The sequence below is a fragment of the Candoia aspera genome, chromosome 17 (assembly GCF_035149785.1).
Source record: "Candoia aspera isolate rCanAsp1 chromosome 17, rCanAsp1.hap2, whole genome shotgun sequence".
Lineage (NCBI taxonomy): Eukaryota > Metazoa > Chordata > Lepidosauria > Squamata > Boidae > Candoia > Candoia aspera.
In genome coordinates this window covers 10,005,421-10,029,231 of record NC_086169.1, presented here as the reverse complement: position 1 = coordinate 10,029,231, position 23,811 = coordinate 10,005,421, and the positions used below count along the sequence as shown (strand labels likewise).

General features: G+C 47.8%; 1 protein-coding gene across 1 annotated transcript; it reads right to left on the bottom strand.

The window, feature by feature from the left end:
• Nucleotides 1-7,255: 7,255 nt before the first annotated feature.
• On the bottom strand, nt 7,256-15,005 carry POLR3GL (RNA polymerase III subunit GL). Its single transcript, XM_063316949.1, has 8 exons — nt 14,940-15,005; nt 13,775-13,909; nt 11,513-11,642; nt 11,084-11,152; nt 10,641-10,697; nt 9,507-9,580; nt 7,967-8,080; nt 7,256-7,700 (listed from the first exon to the last, which is right to left on the bottom strand). Exons 2-8 carry the CDS (start codon nt 13,898-13,900, stop codon nt 7,614-7,616), a joined length of 657 nt encoding a protein of 218 aa, XP_063173019.1. The 5' UTR covers nt 13,901-13,909; nt 14,940-15,005; the 3' UTR covers nt 7,256-7,613.
• Between the last annotated feature and the right edge of the window lie 8,806 nt (nt 15,006-23,811).

The following is a 23,811-nucleotide window of genomic DNA, read 5'->3' as shown; positions in this document are numbered from 1 at the left end:
AGATCTCGCATCTCAAAGGTCTCCAGTCCCATCAATTCCACCCTCCAAGAGATCACCACTTTCTGGAATCTGGGGATTGGGGGGAAATGTGGGCAGAATGGGGTGAATTATCATTAAAGATTAAGCTGAGAAGTAAAAAAGGTAAAACGTACGGGGGGGTGGGGGGGGAAGAAACAGGATTGTCACAAAGCAAGAATTGCTTGCTTTCCAAGATGGGCAGCTATAAAAATTGGACAAATAAATAAAATAAATAAATTACAGATTCCTGAAAGAGAAGTAAGGGGACCTTTCCATTCTTTACAGTGCTATGATCCTAAGTACAGGTAGTCCTCACTTAACAACCCCAAGTAGGACTGGAATTTAAATTGGTAAGGAAAGGGGTCATTAAACAAGTCTTACCCAATTTTATGACCTTTTTTGCAGTGGTCATTAAGTGAATCACCATGGTCATTAAGTGAATAACACAGTTTCCCCATTGACTTTGCTTGCAAGAAGCCAGCTGGGAAGGTAGAAAATGGCAATCCTGTGACCAGGTCGTTTTTTTCAGCACCATCGTAAGTCCAAACCATCACTAAATGAATGGTTGTTAAACGAGCACTACCTGTATCAATGTCTCAGTTTTTAAACACAGCTGAGTATTCAGCTCTTAAAATAAAAACACTCCAATGGTGCTTTACTCAGAAACAATTCCCTCTGAAGTCAGTGAGAATTGCTCCCAAGCTCAGGGCTGCCAAGCAAATAGTAATTTCAAGAAATCAGAGCAACGGCCTTAACATGCCAAAATTTAAGAAGAGCGTTTTTGTCATTGTTCTTCGGTGATTTTAGCACTGGGCTCAGTCTTTTTTTGCACTGATTTTGGGGTTCGAAGTCCGGGGGCTGCAACGTAGAAGACACCCCACCTTCAAGAAGAGCTAAAAAACCTTTTCCTAAAGGTTTATGCTGAAGACCAACATGCCTAGGAACTATCCAAATGACTAATCATAGATGGATGGATGCTGCTGCCAAAGTTACGCTTGGCCATCGTGGAAATTTAGGCTTGGCTTGAGCCAAAGGACATAAATAAGGGGAGGCAGGAAGGATCCAGCCGAAAGGCTCTGCTGCTGTGTTGAAATAAACGTGTTTGCAAGGCAGCTTGGATCCGGGCCAGGCTGGGCTAAGGGAGAGCGGATAAGGAGCTGGGATGGAGCTGAATCTGCCCAGTGGCTTTATCAGAGGAGAGTCATGGGACTGGGAGAAAACAGGCCTCCTGCACGTAGGCCTGGGAGGGCCCAGGGCAAGAGTCAGGACAGGCAGGGGCCAAGCAGGCGCGGCGCACGTCCACAAGCTCGTGCCACTCCCCCTGAAGCCATCAGCAAAGCACACCAGCGAACGATCAGTCACCCGATCCAGTTCCACAACAGGCAGAGCAAGAGGCATGGCGAGCACCCACCCACCCAGACATCCAGGCAGTTGCTCCATTTAATCACCTGCTTTAGTGTCAAGTGTTTTTTTCAAACTTGACAACTTTAAGAGGGGTGGACTTTGACTGTTGAAGTTGAGCCTTGCATAGGATTTTCTCTTTCTCTTTCAGCTTGGTAAAAGAACCCTTTAAAGCAGTGTTTTTCAACCTTGGCAACATGCTGGCTGGGGAATTCTGGGAGTTGAAGTCCACGCATCTTAAAGTTGCCGAGGTTGAGAAACCCTGCATTAGACTGTTACCAACAGCAGGGCCATCGCATCCAGCTGAAACGCTCCGAAGGAAACGCTGCTGCCATCTAGCACTTTCCTGGGGTTACTTAACAGGATTTTGCTAGATCCTAACTTTGCAATTGGTGTGTGCCAACCATTGTGGTTTGTACGTAGTGCTTTACAGGACTGGCTAGAGGCCAATATTGGATGGCGAAAAATGCGTGGAACTCATGTTTTATACAGAGGCTGTCTCAGGATTTGTTTGGTTTCTTCCCATTGGTCCTTTATAAAGAATGCTAAGACCATTTTAGGTCTCCTGCTAAAGGTTTTAAGCACTGCCATTCCAACCATTGCAGGAAATAACGTCACCAATTTTCAGTCATCCGCAGAAGGGGCCAGAAAGAAGTTTGGGAGCCCCATGCAGACCCAAGGCCTACATGGTCCACCCGATTTCCATCTTCCAATGGTCTGCAACCCAGCCAATTGTAGTCTAACAAGCGAAGTGTGACCATGGTGTGAACACAGCCAAAGCGCCCAAGAGTCCAGCCTCTTTGGAGCCTCTGTATCTGCAGGCAGGTGGAAAAGCAGACGGGGTTCAGGGTGCCCAAACTCGGGTCCTGGGTTCATGCAGCCATTAAGCTAGGTTCAACGGGGTTGGGCCATTTCGGTTCAGCCTCAGGTGGGAACCCAGCCCTTGTCTTAGCAAGGTCCATGAACCCAGCATGTTATGTGAACCCCACTGTTTTCTTAACCAGAGTTAAGAGTTTGGTATGCGTGCCCAGGAGGTAGCATGACATGTCAATGTGTCAATGAAGATTCTCAGTCATCCAGGTGGCTGGTGAGGGACCCCATGAATGTCTTGCAGGGCGGCTGCATTGTCCCTGCACCTGAATGGCTTGTTAACTGGGCCACGGAGGTGTGGATTGTCTTTGGGATGTCTTACTGCTAAATCCCTCGCTCATCCCCAAGTGGATCGTTAAGAGTGGCCTTCCTGGTGGTCTTAATCTTCCTGGGGACTGATGAAAGAGCAGCATGAAAAACGGGGGAGAAGTTGTGCCTGAGGCCTCCGCCTCTATTGAGGGAAGGATTTTCCACTTTGGCACGAACGGATTCCTTAACCCCTCTCTCAAACCACCTATCTTCTCTGTCCAAAATGTGAACATTGCTGTCCTCAAATGAGTGTCCTTTTTCTTTTAGATGAAGGAAAACGGCTGATTCTGGTCCTGTGGTGTTGATCCTCCTGCGCTGGGCCATCCCCTTGTGCAAAGGCTGTTTGGTTTCCCCAATGCAGAGCCCAGAACACCCCTCACTGCCCTGGATTGCATATACTCCGTTGGTCCTCTTACGTTTCGGTGTTGGATCTTTAGGGTGCACAAGCCTCTGTCTCAGTGTGTTAGCGATTTGAAAAATACCGGTATGGGGTGTTTTATCAATTTGATTGATAAAAATTGAGCCAGGGCAGAGATTTGTGTTCCAAGGAACTCTTATTGCCACCACTGGTGGAAGCTGTGCGTAAGTCACTCAACCAGAAGCATCCTTGATCTTCAGATATTCTTGGAAAGCACTGGCTTTCGGCAGCATCCAGAGGAAAACCTTACCATGTTGAACATGGTGACCCCCCACTCCATCGCTCCCGGCCCACAGAGTCCCTCCAAGGCTGCCACCCTCCTCCTCCCCCTCCTCCTCATTTGATGAATACCAGAATGCTTGAGATGGTAACAATAATGGCTCTGGATCCAAGGTGTCCCCATCCAATTTCCACGGAAAAACACAACCAGCAATAGCTGGAAAGAAGGGGGGGGGCTGCCGACCACTTAGGCTCGTTTCTGATTTCTGACAGCCATAAAAAAAGTTAGACTTTGAGCTGATGATGATAAACGGTAGTAGTAATGACAGGAGAGTACTTTACCCCAGTGTTTCCCAACTTTGGCCACTTTAAGACGTGTGGACCAACTCCCAGAATTCCCCAGCCAGCATATGCTGGCTGGGGAATTCTGGGAGTTGAAGTCCACACGTCTTAAAGTGGCCAAGGTTGGGACACACTGATTGACCCAACCAGATGACTCAAAAGGCGTCATAAACATCTTGTTGGGGTACATCCATCAGACAACAGAGGTTTTGCTTCCTTCAGCGCATGCTATGTTCCTATGCGCAGGGCGTTGTCTGTGGCAGGAAAGAATGAATGCCTCAACCTCACCCGCAGAGAAACTAAAGCATTCTTCAAACAATTTCCACGCATTCATCCCTGCATGCAGGGCAGACATCTGCACTGGTTGGTCCCTATGCAACTATGCGTGGATGATAAATGCCACATTTATCATTTAATACACTGCCTTTTCTTTCCCTTGAGAACGCGGGTTTTGCAAGGAGAGGGAAATGCAACGGGATCCTGAAATCTGCATGTATTAAGCAAACGAAATAAATTTACATGCATTAAACGTGTTTTTTTCCTCTAGATGATACGAATTCAGTTACTGAGGGAAAAAGAAACAGCAGCTTTCAGTCAGCATAAATTAGGCCAACTCAGCCATTTTCTCTAATTTTATCACATTTTCAGAACGGTTGCTCTTGGCGTTATTCACTTCCTCCTTGCCACCGACGGTGGAAATTAAAAACAATCAGGTACTAAGTAGCTGGGCTAACACACCCGTGTACCGTTTGCACACAGTAACTTTTGGTTACTTCTAACACGGTGTTTTTCAACCTTGGCTGCTTGAAGATGGGTAGACTCCAACTCCCAGAATTCCCCAGCCAGCCATGCTGGCTGGGGAATTCTGGGAGAGTCCATCTATCTTCAAGCGGCCAAGGTTGAAAAACTCTAAATTGTATTTTGTACATGTCCTGTCCTTCATCTTTGCTCCAATGCACTTACTGGAGAGCCAGTTAATTTATGGCTAATAGCTTAATTTATGCTTAATTTATGACACAATCATTCTCTCCCTCCTTTGGGGATTTCTTTTTAAACTCTTGTTTTCACGATCACTGAGACTGCAAGCTTGCTGGCGGGGGGCTCTTAAAAACAGCAGCAAAGATGCTCTGAAAACGGTGGGTGGTGTTTTTGCACGCAAGCAGCACGGCCCTTCACCTTTTCTCAAGTTCCCTTCTTCTCGCTCTGTGCTAAGATGGCTTGCCTTGGTTCAATGAGGCTCCTGGATCCAGATGCCCCAAGACCCTCGTCAAGGCAAATTTATTTTTATTTTATTTATTTATAAATTTATTCAGCACCCATCTCCACCTCATGCGGGACTCTTTGACAATAAAACAAAGTTAAGATTTAAAACCATTCTAATTTAAAAACATTCAAATGTAAGCCCTTCTCCCTGCCCTGAACCGACCCTATAGGAGCCAGACGCTCCCAGGGGGTGCTTTGCATGGGCCTTCCTCGCAAGGCAGGCGTTGGGATGTGGAGATCCGGGCCAGGACATGTCCCAAAGCCGCCTCCTTCCCATGTTCAGCTTCCTTAAATCAAAGAGAGATTCATTTAGTGTGCAGGGAATTAGCTACAGGAAGAGACTCTGCTGTTAGGCTCAAAATTTTGCAAGCCTTTGTCCCAAATAAATCTTGCACATGCCCAGAAACCTCCTCCTATCACTTCATTTTCTGGTAAAACATGGCACCCAGAGGCACCTCCGCAGCAACGTCCAACTTCGGACTTTCTTCTCGTTCAAAGGATATTGACTTTTGAGCCAGGCCTGTAGCATCACCCCTGACTCACCCTCAGTTACCAGCCAAAATGCTCATTTCTCCTGAAATGGGAAGCTGGACAGTTCAGACAGGGACAAATTCAACAGACATATTAACTACAACCCAACATTTTACATACACTTTTAAAAGGGCTTAAGCGCAGGGAAATGCCAGGAACCCACAAATGCCAAAAATTTTAAAAATGTTAAAAAGACCCCCATTTGGCAGCTGACAAGCTTCAGGATCAGGAAAAACCCCAATACATTATTTTCCCAACTGCAATTAAGACAATGAAGAATCACTCCAAATTGTCTGCAAAATCACGCTCCTCTTTCCATGACTTGGGGCTGAATGAGTATTTTTCAAACTGGGCCGCTTTAAGAGGTGTGGACTTCTGGGAGTTGCAGTACACACATATCTTCATGCGTGCTGGCTGGGGACTTCTGGGAGTCGCAGTCCACATATCTTCATGCGTGCTGGCTGGGGCATTCTGGGAGTCGCAGTCCACATATCTTCATGCGTGCTGGCTGGGGCATTCTGGGAGTCGCAGTCCACATATCTTCATGCGTGCCGGCTGGGGACTTCTGGGAGTCGCAGTCCACATATCTTCATGCGTGCCGGCTGGGGCATTCTGGGAGTCGCAGTCCACATATCTTCATGCGTGCCGGCTGGGGCATTCTGGGAGTCGCAGTCCACATATCTTCATGCGTGCCGGCTGGGGCATTCTGGGAGTCGCAGTCCACATATCTTCATGCGTGCCGGCTGGGGCATTCTGGGAGTCGCAGTCCACATATCTTCATGCGTGCCGGCTGGGGCATTCTGGGAGTCGCAGTCCACATATCTTCATGCGTGCCGGCTGGGGCATTCTGGGAGTCGCAGTCCACATATCTTCATGCGTGCCGGCTGGGGCATTCTGGGAGTCGCAGTCCACATATCTTCATGCGTGCCGGCTGGGGCATTCTGGGAGTCGCAGTCCACATATCTTCATGCGTGCCGGCTGGGGCATTCTGGGAGTCGCAGTCCACATATCTTCATGCGTGCCGGCTGGGGCATTCTGGGAGTCGCAGTCCACATATCTTCATGCGTGCCGGCTGGGGCATTCTGGGAGTCGCAGTCCACATATCTTCATGCGTGCCGGCTGGGGCATTCTGGGAGTCGCAGTCCACATATCTTCATGCGTGCCGGCTGGGGCATTCTGGGAGTCGCAGTCCACATATCTTCATGCGTGCTGGCTGGGGCATTCTGGGAGTTGCAGTCCAGCCATCCTAAAGTGGCCAAGGTTGAGAAACACTGTAGTAGAACATTCTTGCTGATTGGTGCGAATGGCACTTCCTCTCCTCCCCTGCCTGCCTTCCCACTTCATCTTTCATACAGTGAAGCAAAAAGAAAAAAAAAGATTGTACCTGGAACCGCACCTGATTCCCCCTTTTTGCAGGATCCCCCTCTTCAGCAGGGCCCCTTGCGCCAAATGTAACCCAAAGCATGCCAAACCGCCCCCCAGAGCAGATCAGGGGATTTGCTCTCAGTTAAAGTTGTTCATGTGCTTCTCTCATTTGGAAAGGCCAAGCAGCTCACCCCAGTCTTTGGGTTTGGAGCACGGCATCTGAGCAACAGACCCGTGAAAATCCCTGCCGGAACCCACAATTAAGGCTTCATTTTTTTCCGTCACATGCAGGTAATGGGAAACCATCTTTCGTTTCTTTTCTTTTACAGTTTCTTCTTTGTTCTTTAGCTATCTTTCCTTGCTTCTCTATATTTTTGACATTGTATTGTAACGACGTATGTTGAAATTGAATGAAGTTCTTAATCATCCAAAGAAAAAGAAAACCCCTGCTGGATCAGAGCCAGGTGGAGGTGCTGCTCAAGGACAATCGGTAGCGGGATCCCGCACAACCAGCGGTGCCCAGCTACTAAAGCCCTCCGATAACCTGCCGCCCTGAAGAGGGTTGTGTGAGTGTTTCGGGAGAATTCCAGGGCTAGAAGGTCCTGCACTGGTCCAGGGAGAAAGGGGGAGCCTCACAGAACCTGGCTTGCTCCCTGCAGCGCAGTCACTTTCTGGAGGACGCACCGGGCTGTTGGTCGGCCAAGGGCCGCCAGCAGCAGCGTGGAGCAGGGGTGCCACCTGCAGGCCAGAGGGGGACTTTCTGAAACAACTCGCAAGAGCCCAAGACCCCTCAGGATGAGACCCCTGGGAGGCTCGCAAGGCGAGGAACCTTTTCAAATTCAGGGCGTCTTCCCTCTGCAACCAGCCAGGCCAACGTTCAGTAGATGGCTTCGTCCATGTTGTCGTCACTGTCGCCCCCAAAGTCTTCTCCGTTGTCAAAATAGGACATGATGTAATCCGTCTCCTACAGCAGGAAAAGGGAAAATGCCTGGAATCTGGCTGTTCCTTATCTTACGCTCTCAGAGCTCACTAAACCCTTCCTCCTTCCCCAGGCTGCTTCAAGATTTAGGTTCTCAGGAGGCCCCCAACTTCCGCCAGAAGCTCGGATGCGCTTCTAGGCCGCAAAGGTGGACGTGGCGCCGGATCCAACCCAAAACGGCAAATTGTTCCTCCGGCTAAAACTCAGCAGCAGCATTTTTGGGCCTCTGGCTCCGCTACGATTTCTCTTACCTCTTCAAACTCTTCCTCATCATATTCCTCCTCCTCTTCCTCCTTCCCTTCTTCGCCCTCTTCTTTCTCCTCTTCCTCTTCAGATGTCACCTCTTCCTCTTTCTTCTCCAGAGTCTAGCAAACAATTAAACAACAACTAAGACTAAGCCTCGTCCTTATTATTATTATTATTATTTCCACCACATTTCTGCCTGTGCCTGCCGAAGTGGATCTTGAAGGCCAAGGGAAGCCTTGCCTGAGGGCTGGTCTGGGCCTGCTCTGTCCTGGGGCAGGACTTTGGAGCCACCCCAAAAAATCAGCACTAAAATCTGGCAGCTCCAACTTTTATTGCTGAGCTCTTGGCGAAGTTAGGAGGGAGGAGAGATTAACGGTGCCAGCTGCTTTCACCAGGCCTGTCCTTAGGCCTTTCATGGCCTCCAGACACACGGAAAGTTAGCATTGAAGGAATTCAGGGCGCGGCAATCAAATTAAATGGAAGTATTTATTTTCTAGGCTGCTGGGATCGTACATTCTGAATTAGTGGCCCGCTTGGTTCTGGTTTAGCAGTGTGAGCTGAGCCACTGCAGTTTTTAAACCACCTTTTACAATTTGGCACGAGGAGCAACCTGTTGTCAGGAACCCACAGCATCACCCATTATGAGTCCCTTTCGGTGTCCAGAAGCAAAAGTTCACGTGTCCTGCTTTAGCTGAGCTAAAACTGAATCCATCACACCGGGGCTTAGTGTAGTATGTACCACAACCGCAAGTCCACACAACACATTCAACTCGGTTACTCAATAAGCCCTTTTTCCGGGTTCTCAAAGAAACCTCAACAGACGGACGTGCACGATATGCTAAGCCACAAAAACAAGTTAAACCTTTTTCTCCTTTTAGGCTTGATGGCTCAGCAGACTGAAAAAAAACATGGGACTTGGTTCTTATACAGGATAACAGCAGCAAGACTTTTATAGCGGTGGAAGGACTTACGAAGGACGGTGGGGTTCATGGAATTGGCTGAGATGGCAAAACTGACTACTTGGATTAAAGAAATAAAAATTTGTCTAGTTGTGTTTCTACTTGGAAACCACTTTTGGACTTTTGGCTTGAAACTGAAAGAAATGAAACTTTAATTTTGGGCTTTGATGGTTAGAATTGTTTATGATTATAGAAGTATTGTGTACTATTGTTAATTTTAGAGTAAGAGGTGAATGAATCTCTAGTCTAGTCGGAAGCTATTTTTTTCTTTTTCTTTTCCACACTCTTGAGTTTGCTCTCTTTCTGATCTCTTCTTCTTAATTCTCCCACCCACCCCGTTTCTTTGTATTATATCTCTTGCTCAAACTTAATAGTTTTATGCAAAAAAAACCCCACCAAACCAACTTAAAACCAGCCAGAGTTCATATGTGGGCAAATGCAGCCGCTCAATCTCCAGTTGCTCTGGCCCAGAACTGGGCCCAACCACTGGGAACGCAGAGGTGTTCCTTCGACAGGCGCACGTGAAAACCGCCCCATGCCACCCCAGCAGTGTTCCTTGAAAGCCCTGCCAGGAAATCTGGATTACCTCCAGCTTCTTGATGGCTTCCTCCTTGTCTGCAGAAACCTTGGCTTTGCGCTTGGGGACCGGCGCCATCCGCTCTACACCAGAAAGAAAACAGAACGGATGGTGATCCTGACCACCAACCTGCTTGGGCCCATTTCTGGCCAGGCTCAAACCAAGGTGCTGGTTCAAATAAAATAACAACTCATGGCTGCTCAATTTCAGGTGCCCTGCAGGTCTGAAAAGAAGTTCAGCCTTTGCCAACCTTTTGACCCTGGAGGAACCCTTGAAATATTTTCCAGGCCTCGGGGGACCCCTGCACATTTGGGCTCAAATATAGGCCAGAGGTTACAACATTATTATATTCATTTCATGGGTGGGCCTGTGTATATGCATGAACAGTGTTCTTAAACTAAAAATAAAGAATGAAACTTACCTCTTTTATGGAAAGTTGCCCGAATTTGAAATAATTTTTAAATTAATCATGATCTCCCAGGGAACCCCTAGGGACCTCTCGCAGAACCCGAGGGTGCCACAGAACCCTGGTTGAGAAACCCTGGTGCAACATGTTCTTGAAAATCAGCTTGCACCCCACAAGATGGGTCAGGCTACAAACCCCACTGTCCTCACATGCCAGCAGAGGCACTCCTGGAAATCCTCAAATTTGATGGGCTGATGCTCCATCCAGCTTTTCGGTTTGACCAAAGGACATGCCGGGGCCTTCCCAATGTTCTGAACTACAACATGGAGGAAGTTGCCCAAAGGAAGGAAAATGGGAAAAATCCTGCCTGTAAAACCCTAAGTGGTTTTGTTCTTCTGAAGGCAGGACAACCATCTTCTCCAAAAGCGGACGATCCGTGGCTCGCCCACACCCAAAACAAACACTGACATTCAGTGGCCCCATCACCGAATCTTAGCAATGACTGCCGTTAATCCAGACAGACAGACAGACAAATGTGGAAGAAGGAGGCCACTCCATTTCCACCATTAATTTTCCCCCAAAACAGCCTGAAATCACACCTGCAAAATTTGGTCACATCATCTCAGGTCATTTTGGGTAAGGGAATCTTTTTCCAGGAAGAACTGGGGGTGCCCTTTCCTGCTGCTGCAGGGGTTCGGGAGGATCATATTCCATCAACAGAGAATAAAACGACTTACTTTGTTTTCGAGTCTTCTGCACCCGAATCTTTAACTCTGGAGGTAGCTGTTTCCAATCTGCAGAGGTCAGCAAGATTTAATCAAGCAATTAAAATTTAGGTAGTGGGGCCCAACAGCGCTCCTGGTGGCGTTTTAAAAAATAAATAAATAAAAACTCTGTATCTGTCTTGCCTTGTTTAGAGTCATGGCAATTCTTAAGCTCAACCCCCCCAGGGGGAAGAAAAAAATGAGTTTTTCCACATATAGCTTTGCTATCTGTCACTATCAATTTGTAGGACAGTGCTTCTCAACTTCGGCCACTTGAAGATGGGTGGACTTCAACTCCCAGAATTCCCCAGCCAGCTGGCTGGGGAATTCTGGGAGTTGAAGTCCACCCATCTTCAAGTGGCCGAAGTTGAGAAACACTGATATACAAGCAATAAATTAAACTTCCCCAGCCTTACCCGGGTTCCACTCAATGGCATTATCACCTGGGCCCGTCATCTGATACTTGTCGGAATAGCGTTCAATATCTGGGGGGAAAAAAATTCAAGGAATCGGCAACGCCTTCTTCAAAAATCCGCAGTGATTCAGACTCGGAATTACATTTAAAGGAGTTTTAAAAGCCATCTGGGAACCAGCAACTCTTAAAACCATCCACCAGGCTTCCTCTCCCCAGGACCCCAAGATGTGTGGAGCATGCTGGCTGGGGAATTCTGGGAGTTGAAGTCCACCTGTCTTAAAGTTGCCAAGGTTGACAAACACTGTTTTAAAGGGGTCTTTTACCAAGATGCGGAGAAAGGGAAAGAGGAAATCCTATGCATGGCTCAACTTCAGCCTTCTGTGACATCACAGAAGCCCAACCAATCACAGGGATGAAGATACTCATATACCTTTCTTGGGGGCAGATGGTTTGATGAAATATGGCAGGCTCTTCATGGCCCCCCTAAATTCTTGCTTCAGGGCCAACATATACTCCACCTCCTCTCCAGCGTGCAGTGGGACTGGTTTATATTCCAAGGGCTGCAGAAACCACCAAGAAGATAAGAGAAAGTAGGTGAATGCATAGGCTCCCTTCACACAACACCCTTCACTAGGCTGCTAAATTAAACCACCACGTGGTAAACCACAAAGGCTTCATGTGTTATGGGAATGCTGCTACTACCCCTTCCGCCAACCTGAGCGAGAGGGCTGCAGGAGTCCAGCCTTAAGAATTATTTTAATTAATTAAATTTACTTATTAAAAATTAATTGAGAGTTGAGTTCTATAACATCAGATTATGAAAGCATTGTTTTCTTTTATTTATTGTTTGTTTATTATTAAATTTATGCACCACCCATCTCCCTGTACAAGTGATATAATCGTTTATAGTATTTATATGTTCATTCAATTGATACGGGGCCCCCATCTCACACAAGTGATTCCAGGCAGCTAACAATTAAAAAAAAAAACAGCAAACCAAGCAAGGACAAAACACAAAATAAATAGACATTTGCAGCTGAGATAAAAATGGAACAAAAACCACCATCAATACAAATACAGTACAAATATTTCAGCAAAACTACTTCTTAGACTCCAACAGACGCTCTGAGCCCCCAAGCCTGGGTCTTCAGGGCCTTGCAAAAGGCCAAACAGGATCGGGGCTAATCTGATCCCCGAGGGGAGGATGTTCCACAGGTGCAGCCAGAAAAGGCTCTCTTCCTGGGTCCCGCCAGGCAGCCCACTCTAATAATAGATGGGACCCCCAACACATTTCTCCTGCCTGACATGATGCCTGAAAACCACTCAGAGCTGTTGGGCGTAGATCACACACTAGAGAAATACGTAACAAAAAAAAATTAGCATACAAAGTAAGCTTACAAACTTATTTTAGCTTTCCAATGCAGGTAGTCCTTGACTTATGACCACAATTGGGACCAGAACTTCTGTTGCTAAGCAAGGTGGTCGTTAAGTGAGTCACATCTGATTTTACCACCTTTTTGCCACAGTCATTAAGCAAATCACTGTGGTCATTAAACAAATCCAGCTTTCCCCACTGACTTTGCTTATCAGAAGCCTGCTGGGAAGGTCGCAAATGGTGATCACATGACCCCGGGACACTGTAACCATTATAAATACATGCCGGTTTGCCAAGAGCCTGAATTTTGATCACGTGACTGTGAGGGATGCTGTGACAGTCGTAAGTGCAAGGACCAGCTGCAAGTCACTTTTTCCAGCACTATCATGACTTTGAACGGTTGCTAAACGAATGGTTGTAACTCGAGGACTATATGGGGCTTTTCCCACATGCTGTTTGAAACATTTAGTATGCTCATGTTTCTTAAATAAAGCACCCAATCCTGATGCAAAAACTCCCATCACCTGCAGCCACACTCCTGAGAGCCCCAGGCTGGAGAAGGCGGCTTTATTTGAAAAACTAACTAATACATTAAATATTTCAAGCCAGAAATAGAAAAAGCCTCTAGCTGGGAAAGTATAGTCTCCATTGGGTCAGTCTTAACTCACTGATAATGTAGGCTTTGCAGCAACATGGAATGGGTTAGCCCTTTTCTGAACATTCTTTCAACTTCCTAGTTGGCTTCCACTTTGGGATTTCCTGGTGGTGCCATATCCAAGGATGAACTACAGGTACTCCTCGACTTATGACCACAATTGGATCAGAATTTCCATCATAAGTCATTGCAGTTGTAAGTCGAGTCACCACATGAACCGGATCCAGTCTTACGACCATTTTTATGGTGGTCGTTAAGCAAATCACAGATCGTTAAGTGAATCACCACAGTTGTTAAACAAATCCGACTTCCCCAATGGGCATTTTTTGCCAGAAAACAGCAAAAAAGTCACAAAACACTATCACGTGACCGTGGGATGCCGCCACTAGTCATAAACGCAAGCCAGTTGCCAAGCACCTGAAATGCAATCATGTGACCATGGGGGGGTCCAATGTTTTGCAATACTCGGAAGTGCTTTACAGGCCATAAAGCGCCCATTCCAAGGCCGTCGTAACTTCAGACCATCGTTAAACAACGGTCATAAGTCGAGGACTACCTGTAGTCTGACCTCACCTACCTTCTTCAGCCAAGGCTGGGTAGGCGCTGCTGAACGTACCCCTGGCAAAAAGATCACAAAGGCAGAAGGAAATGGGACAACTCACGGGGAACAGTGGTGAGGGCTGCAGAGTGGGGGGGGGCAACGCTTCGCCCTTCCCAATGCCCACCGCTTCAACATTGAACGTCATGTGGCTGCCCCGGCCTCTTCCTCTCCCGCCCCGGCCAGCCATGATGCCACTCTGAGAGGAAACACAAAAAGAAATTACTGAAAGCAGGAAGACCAGAAGCCCCAAAAGAAGAGATGGGGGGATGCCATCAGTCCACATGCCGGTCCGGCCCCGATGGGGTCGGAGAATTCGGATTCCGCAGGTCTCACGTGACCCAGACTGTCCCATGAAGACAGAAGGTGGTACAGGCGTCCTCATTCAGCGACCACAATTGGGACCCGCAACCGGTTGTTAAGCAAAGTGGTCGCTAAGTGAAACTGCGACTAGGCTTACGAACGGACTTCAGCTTTCCTTTGCTTGACAGGCCTGCCAAGGTCATCAATGCGAGGACTGGTAGAAAAGCTACTTTTTTACCCCCGTCGTAACTGCGAATGGTCGCTAAATGAGGCCATCACTAAATGAGGACTGCCTGTAGGTTACTGAAGTCAGCAGTTGTGTTTGTTGATCTGGGTTTACACAAAACCTGTGAACGCAGCTTCCAAGTGGGCGCATCGCCACCCTCGCTGTGGCCCAACGCTTCACCCTTAAAGGTGCAGAGGCGAAAAAGGAAAGGAACAGTGGGGAGGGCTTCTGGACCCCGGACCAGGCTGCAAAGATCCCAACCACCAGGAGAGGGCAGCAGAGATGCAGCAGTTTCTGTATTGCTGGGCGGTCATACTTGAGAACCTCACAATTGCTGGATGTAGAAACGTGCCACATTAAGGAGAAACCATTTAAGGTTTCTTTAACTCCCAGAATCCCCCAGCCAGTTGACGTCCACCCATCTTAAAGTGCCCACGTTTGGAAAACCCTGGCTTAAATGGTTTCTCCTTAATGTGGCATGTTTGGGCATTTGGGGAATTGAAGTCCACCCATCTTGTGGATTTGAGTGCCCAAGTTTGGAAAACGCTGATTTAAACTGTCCTCTCTGTGTCCCTGCAGAACTGACTTTCTACTTGCAGGGAGCCCATTTATGGCGGTGGTTCCTGCTGTTCTCCAGGCGGGGGAGGAGCGCAGCGGACCGAAGCCCCGTCATGCCCCCCACGCCCCGCCGCCCGCTTACCCGCTCCGCCCCAGCGGAGGCCCGAGCGCGCCCCTCGCCCGCGCGCCCCTTCGGTCCGCACCTGCACTCCCGCCTCCCCCCGCGGGGGAACTGCGCCGCCGAGGCCGGATACTCGGCGTTCCAAAGGGCGGAGCCTCTGCCCGGGCAGCCAATAAAGAGAGAGAAGGGAAAGCGGAGCTCCGAGACTCAACGTTCGAAAGGGCGGAGCCTCTGGCCAAGAAGCCAGTAACAGAGAGGAGGGGAGAGAGCGCGGAGCTCAGAGACGCGGCGTTCGAAAGGGCGGAGCCTCTGCCCAGGCAGCCAGTAACGGAGAGGAGGGAAGGCGGCGCTCGGGTACGCGCCATTAGAAAGGGCGGAGCCTTCGGTCAGGCAGCCAGTAAGAGAGAGGAGGGGGCGGGGCTTGCCGTGCATTGGAAAGAGGGCGAGGCGGGGACTGGCAGCTGTTCGCCGGACCTGGCGGGGCTTGGGTTGTGCTGTTGCATTGTGGCTGTGGATTCCCAGCCCCATCATCCACAGCCTTCGAGTGGACGACCCGAGAGTCATGGGGGTTGAAGTCCGTCACTCTCCCCTGGAAAAGCGCTACCTCCTTGGAGGTGAGTCCGACCGATGGAAGCGGAACAGTTTTAACGTGACGGATCTGAAACGCAAACCTCCTTCCGGGGTGTGCTTTTTTTTTTTTTTTTACTTCCCAGCGTAGCCCACGGGCTGTGGATTACCTGGTGGTCTCCATTCCTGGCGCTAAGCGAGCCCTGCTCCGATGGCCTTTTTCTAGATCAGGAAATGGGGGGTCTGGCGTGGCTGGTGTTGCCCAGCCTGGGAATCTAAGCAAGGTTGGTTTGAGCTTGGATGGGAGACCATCAGGAGATCCCCAGGCTGGCCTTGGAAGGGTAGGGCAAAGCTGTTCTGCGTGGCTGCCTAGAGAATCATGTACGCATCAAGTAAGATAAATAAAATAAAATGTCCTGTACTTGTTTCATTTATTTTAGCTTAATCTTAATTTAACATTCAGATGATCTGGAAGAAACGTGGACCTTGCACATGCGGAAAAAATACTAGGAAGGAAAAAAGTATGCTTGTTTCATTTCTCTCAATTTAGTTTGCTTGGTGAATTTATGTCATCCCACATTTCCTTTAAGCTGGCTAGGTGGCAGCTTTTAGCCATCCTTGGCTGTTCAGAAAAACTCAGTGGGGCTGGACTGGGGCAATAGTTGGGTGGGGCACCACCAGGAGATCCCAGGAACTGAGTTAATCTGGGATTAATTGAGTTAATCCATCTTTTACTTGCTGGAAATGGCTGAGAAAACACCCCAGCTGTGTTTACAGAACGTAGGATGTCCAAACCAAGACGCCTTATGATGGCTTGACATGGTGGCCTGGCTCATACAACATAGTGAAGCACAGTTTAGCCAAACCTATTCTAGTCTAGTTAGTTGTATGAACCCAGCCAATGGGGCTGACTTTGGGGAAGCCAACCAGGGGGTGTTCATGCAGCTTACAGAAGCCGGTTGCTGCTGATGCCTTTGAGTGTGGTTAACTTTTACCTTTTTGTGGCTTTAGTAAAGCTTCTTTTTCCAGTGTATTGTGCTGACTCTGAAAGGTGGAAGGTCCCCTGTGCAAGCACCGAGTCACGTCTGACCCTTTCGGGGGACGCCGCTTTTGTGACGTTTTATTGGCAGACTGTAGTGGGGTGGTTTGCAGTGGCCTTTCCCAGCCGTAATTACTTTTCTCCTAGCAAGCCGGGTGCTCCTTTTACCGACCTCGGAAGGATGGGAGGCTGAGTCAACCTGAGCCGGTCACCCGAGAGAGAATCCAGCTTCCGCTGGGATCGAACTCGGGTCGTGGGGAGAGTTTCGGTTGCAATGCTGCCGCCTGCCCCTCTGCACCACACGAGGCTTGTGCTGACTCTACAGATGGGTTAATTCTTTTTATGTATATAATTTTATTAATTTTTTTAGAAAGAAGATAAAAGAACTAATAGAAACAAATATAAAGTAAGAAAAAGTAAAAGAGGGAGATCAAAGAAAGAACAAAGTGCGAAAACAAAGGAAAAAAGAAAATACAAAGAAATAGCTTCTGATTTTCTTTACAGCAGTTATAAGTACAATTATAACTTTACCTCTTGCTCTTTGGTTGCAACATTTCTCTGTTTTTTCTGTAATTTATTAATTCTGATTGACACAACTGTAACTCATAAGTTCATTTTTTTCTGTTTCACGCAAAAAGTCTGTAAGGGGTTTCCAGTCTGCAAATGGGTTAATTCAGTGACCAGGTTAAGTGTTAAGTTAACTAGTTGGAGAAAGTGGGATAAAATATTGGACTGGTTCATTGCTCTGTTTCAGAGGAGAAGCCATGTTTGTCTATTGTACCAAACCAGTGTTTCAATCTTGGCAGCTTTAAGATGCGTGGACTTCAACTCCCAGAATTCCCCAACCAGCAAGGCTGGCTGGGGAATTCTGGGAGTTGAAGTCCACGCATCTTAAAGTTGCCAAGGTTGAACCCTGGCTTCAGCTATGCTGCTTGGAGTAGAGATGTAAAGTTGGGTATCATCAGCATACTGAAGACACCATACCCTGAACTGGCAGGTGACCTCACCCCGAATTGTGCTTTCGGACTTGCAAGATTCTGTCAATGTAGCTTTGCAAGAAGGTAGAATTGGCTCATCTGGTCATGTTTCCTGTCCGGTTTACCCAGTGGGGCCAACAACTTGCAAGTGAGAAAGTACATCTTTCCCCTGTCTTCTTTACAGCCTGAGAAACCAGGGAGGGTCTTTCTGAGCCTCTTGCCCCAGCCATTACGCAGCTGTGGGCTAAGCCGTCTCTTACCACCCCGTCTCCCAAGGTCTTTCCCACATGCCATCACAGAAGCACTGGGGATTGGATGAGCTCCAGCTGGCGTCCCTGAGTCCCACAAGAGCTGTTTTGGCTGTTGCTGCAAACATCAGGATGACCCCAAGACGGTTTCAAACAGACCCGGGAAACTCCAGCCGTTTGCTGCCATCTCGCTGGATTTTTACAGCCCAGCCACAGAACTCCCACCTTAAGGTTGCAAAAACCGACCCAGTTTTTGTGCCCCTTGAAATTCTCTCCCGCAAATCAGCAGCCCAGTTTCCCAGCATTTTGCGGCATGAAATAAAATACAGTATACAGCAAGCTCTGAACTAGACTTCGATCATTTTTTAAAATCTACCGTAATTCCTCCATTGAAAATCGATGAAAGATTCAGGAGATCCTGGCCATTATACTACCTGTATGCATAATATGGCTTTATGTCACGGCCTTTTCGTTTCCCATCTCTGTATTAAGCCATGGTTTGTTGAATAAGCCCAAATTGTGTGGGTGCTCACATAAACCAAGGTTTACAAACCACAATCGTTTGTGCATTGCATGAAGGCAGAGCAAACTCTTGGTCCAAATGGGATTTTTTTGAAGAAAGGATCTGGGATTTACACCTTCGAAACAACAGGGCTAAAGCTACTAATTTCCATTATGGCGCAATTCTTCCCCCCCTCCAACCCCGAAGCCTGGAGACTTTTATGACTTCTTACATGCTCCTCACAGGTCTTTTTACCTTGACCCAAATTGTCATTGTAACGACAACAGGAAGATGTCCTAATCGCCCCTATTACCACCAATATTTGTGTGTGTCCAACACAGAGGTTGAGTCAGTACAGGCAGTCCTCACTTAAGGACCACAATTGGGACTGAAATTTTGGTTGCTAAGTGATGTGGTCATTAAGTGAATCTGACCCAATTTATGACCTTTATGTGGTCATTAAGCAAGCTACACGGTTCCCCATTGATTTTGCTTGCCAGAAGCTGGCCGGGAAGATGGAAAATGACAATCATGTGACCACGGGGACACTGCGTCGTGTGAGGACCAGTTACGAGTTGGTTTTTTCAGCACTGTCATAAGTCCAAACCGTTGCTAAACAAATGGTCGCTAAGCGAGGACCACCTGTAATTCATGTGTTGTTATATTGTCCACTGTGTCACCCCTGGCATCTGGCACTTAAAAATCTCACTTGGCTTTCTGACCAAGAGGCTACCAATTTCTTCCTGTAAGATCAGTGCAAGCCTCTAGCAAGTAGCAAGGGCTCTGCCTTGGAGAAATCAGTTGTACCCCCTTTTTATTACTAATTGCGTCAGGGTTGGCTTCCTGAGTGTTCTTGAGTTTTGCATTTATTGGCGTTTTGCTGGTCTGGGACCATAAATAAGTAAACAGCCAAACAAGTCCAAAAGTAAGCGTGCTATGATGTAGACAGCAGGAACCTTTTTCATTAAAGAAAAGGCTGTCGCTGATCCCCTGAGCCGATAAAATTGCAGCCTTTGAGAATTACCTTGGCCAGTCCTGTCTCTTCTCTGGGAAGAAATAGGGCTTGATCTTATGTAACTGAGTAAATAGGAGGAGAGAGGAGTATTAGGTACGTTCCCCGCCTTGAGTTATTTATAAAAATAATACAAGTGGGATAAGACAATCTAAAAAAAATGGTGTTTGGCTTCTGACTTATCTTTGGTCACAGCAGAGGAGCATGGAGGAGCTGGTTCAACTTGAGTAGAATGTTTATTTTTATTTTAAATGCAGTTTTCTTGGCATCAGCCTCCCGATAAACACAGGAGGTGCTCTGATGCCAGCATATTTTCTGCTGGGACCACAGATGCATCCATTCAGAGTCCAAGTAGAATAGGTATCCTGCATGGAGGCTACGCAAACAAAATTCTGGATATCCTTAGTAAGGATGCCACCCTCAACCCCGATGCCCTGATAGAGCTACCCTGTCTCAGATTCTTGCTAAAGCAAACCGTCTGGGGATCCGGGAAAGGCTAGCTCACCCTGTTCCCCAGTTCACTTAGGCCTCTATTAGCCAAACAATTGGAGCAGGGCCTCCTATGTAATCCAGCTAAGTCATAATACTGATCAGATCACTTTTGCAAAGGCACAATTAAATTAAATTAAATTAAATGCCTTTCCGTCACAGGTCCTGCTAGGAAGATTCCAGGGAATGCCTCTCATACAAAGACCCTGCCCCCTACTCAGACGTAGAATTGATGGAGCACACACTTTTGATTGTGGGTTGTCCACTGATCTGGGATAAACCTTTATTAAACCAGGTATAGGTAAATTTTCTCTTCGCCAATTCTAGGCCCAGTGTGACTCTTTTTTAATCCGCTCAATCATGTCCGATTCTCGGAGACTGCTTGGACAAGTCCCTGCAGTTTCCTTGGCAAGGTTTTTCGGAAGCGGTTTGCCATTGCCTCCTTCCCAGGGCTGAGAGAAAGTGACTGGCCCAAGTTCCTTCACGTGATTGCAGGATGGAAGGTTTTACCAAATTTAGCGATCCCTCTGTCCGTATCTCTAAGACGGGGCAAAGTAGCTGACCTTGGCACTGGCCTTCAGAAGCTGCCGCCTTCCCATGTAACATAAACTATCACCTGCTGTTTGCGTCGTATATATTTATGTTCTTGTAAATTGTTGTTTGGCCTTGGCCTGTAAAGATAATAAAGCATCGTTAAAGAAAACTCTGCACTGACAAGACCTGGGTGTATACTTTATGTTAAGCAGCGCAACCTGCTTTCCAAATCGCATCACTGAGTTCATATATATGGTGAAGTCTAGGTAAGTGTAATGGCAGGTGGGAAAGGCCTTGGGAGACAGGGCAAAGAGACGCTGCCTAGACAACGGTCAGATAAGAGAGGGCAGAGCCTGCAGCTGGTAGTAGGTGGGGCAAGAGGCTCAGAAGGGACCCTCCCTAGCTTCTTGGGCTGCAAAGGAGACGGCGGGAGATTTGTACTTTCGGACCTACAAGATTCTGTCAATGTAGCCTTACAATCAAGTAGAATTAGCTCATCTGGTCAGGCTTCCTCTCTGGTCTGCCTGGGAAGGCTGACATCAATCGTGCAAGTCTGAAGGTCTTAGAAAGACCTCTAACCAGGCCGTGCAAGGACGACTGGCTGAGTTCACTTGATTACTGTTAATCTTAGTGTTAACCTTGGTTAGTTTGTGAATAATAAGAAATAATTCAATCCCTAATTTAAGTGTGTGGTATAGACCCAGACTGTCTGTACTGTAATGCCCTTGGGCCAAGCACCACAAGGGTTTACCCTCCTCAAACAACATTCGTCTGAGCATGGGCAGAGTTGTACAGGTAGTCCTTGTTTAGCGACCACAACCTTGGTCATTAAGTGAAGCTGTCATTAAGCAAAACCACAACTGTGCTTATGATCTGACTTCAGCTTTCCTTTGCTTTACAGACCTGCGAAGGTCGTAAATGCGAGGATTGGCCGTAAGGTTGCTTTTTCATCACCGTCATAACTGTGAATGGTCGCTAAATGAGGACTACCTGTATTTCTTTTCCTACTGGCCAATGCAAATTGCTTCCCCGGGTATGAAGGGAAAATTTTTCCTCTTTTTAATACCAAACGCCGCACTTTGGATAACATCTGGTTTCTGATGCCGACCTCTCCCGATTTATTTTGTACCGTTTAACTGTTTTTAATTATTTTAACTGTTTTACGGTTCTTGTGATTGTCAGCCACCCAGAGTCACTTGTTGAGGTGGGTGGCTCTAGCAATTAAATGAAATAAATAAATAAATAAAATTCTCCCCCCTTCCACTCGGCTAAGGTGATTCATCCCTCCTTCCCATACTCCAAGTGGCCTCCCAAGTGTTCCGATGTAAAAATAAGCTATTTTTTTCCCCGGTGCTCGGGATTATATTAATAGCTAAGCTGCAAACACATGGCTCGTTCCTCTGTTTGCGCTGGGGGAGGCGTTCAGGCGCAGAAGAGATCTTGGATCTTGGCTTCACCATCTGCGAAGCATCTCAGCAACCCATCACCCTGGGATACCTATGCGCCCAGCTGGGAGGTTGCCATGGCAACCGTGCACATGGAAGGGGCGCCGAAGATGGAGGAGGAGAAGGTGGACGTGGAGGAAAGGAAAGGGTGAAGGAATTAACAGTCTGGGGGTGGGGCAGATCTGCCCCCCAGACGGTGGTGCCTAATACGTCCCCCGGATGGTACCAGAGGTTGAAAAAGGACTCAATATTGTAAGTTACTCCCCCTCCTGAAGTGCTTCCTTGGGTTCCCTGTTTGTGGCACAGAGCATGGGGGTCGCTCTTCCCACCTGACCTCTTTGGTGGGTTTGTCGGGAGAGCAGAAGCCGAAGAGGAGGGGGGCACCCCACGTGCTCCCATTCATGGGTCCACCCGGGCTGCTTCAGAGCCGCGTTGGGTGGCTCGTTCTGATTCCCGGGAGAGCACGCAGTCGAGGCCGATGCGCAGAAGGTGGCTGGGCTGCAGGAGGCCCTGCTTTGGGGCTCCGCAGCTGCTTCGCGTCTCCGACCGTCTTGGCTTGTGCGCCATCGCCCAGCGTGGCCTGACGTACGCCGAGAGTGCCCCCGCCGGGAAGCGGGATGGACCCAGACCAAACCCACGGCTGGCAAGGCACGATGCCCACGTTTACTCAGCAAGCAAGCCACGTATGTAGGAACTTTTCAGGAACAGGCATCTCAGAACAAACACTCCAATGGAACATTTGGTTTATTTTTACGTATTCCGTACCAGAACTGAACTAGTGGTTCCTCTGCCCATGAATCCTCTGCCCATGAACCATCTCCCAGTTCTTTCCCCCACCAGCACCCTGTCCTCACTCTCAGCAGCCTGATCTGGTGGTTGCTCAGGTTGTATTCTTGGGCACCGCAACCCTCCCTTGCCAATCTGGCAGGGCTCGCTGCACCTGCCCCTCCCTGCATCACTTGCACTCCTTTGTACCAAAATAGTGCGATGTAAAAATAGCCCTGTGAAGGGAAAGCAGACATCCAATTCCAGGCTGTGGCTTGCCATTAATATATTGCCAACTGAGGGCCTTTCCTTCCTCATTCAAATAATCAGAGGCCCCCACTCATCTTTTGGGGGATCCACCGCTTCACCATCACTTCGCTTTGCATTACAGGTAGTCCTCGCTTAACCAGTTGTTTAGTGATGGTTCAGACTTACGACGGTGCTGAAAAAACCAACTTATGACCAGTCCTCACACTTATGACCACTGCAGTGTCCCCATAGTCACATGATCATGATTTTGCCACTTGGCAGCCGGTTCACATTTATGACCGTTGCAGCATCACATGATTGCCATTTTCAACCTTCCAGCAAGCAAAATCAATGGGGAACCCCATGATTTGTTTAACAACCATGTGGTTTGCTTAATGCTCACAGTGATTCGTTTAACAACCACTGCAAAAAAGGTAATAAAATCAGGTCAGATTCTCTTAATGACTGCTTTGCTTAGCAGCCGAAATACCGGTCACAATTGTGGCTGTACCTGATACTACCTGTATCAGGAGGACGAATGGGCCCTGAGAGTAAAATGGCCTAGGTTTATAATCCTGAAGGGATTATAATCTCAAATATGCAACCTTTACTCTGAAACGCTACCAAGTTTGGACATGAGCATCACAAACAGTTTCTCAAATGCCTTCCTCGGTTTCTGGGGAGGCTAGAGATCTTCTGAAAGCTGAACAAACCCTGCTTTAGCACTAATTTAAAAAAGAAGGCCTCGAAACAATGAAAATGCAAGACACACATTGAATACATAAAATAATAAACGTGAGACAGAAAGACACCCACATTCTTTGGTTAAGTTTGAATGACACGCTGAACTTGATGATTGAATCGACTCATTTACTGGGTCTACACCAAACCAACCACCTGGGCTGGATCTCAGCCTCCTGCTAAGCCACAAGAAAGCAAACCAAGGTTAAAACTATTCAGGCTTAGCATGTACTGCAAATGCTGCTGCTGCCTTGCAAACAGGTCCTGCGGACTGTGGTCTAATGCCGTGTTCCTTAAAGTGTGGTCTCGGGGGTCCTCGAAATCG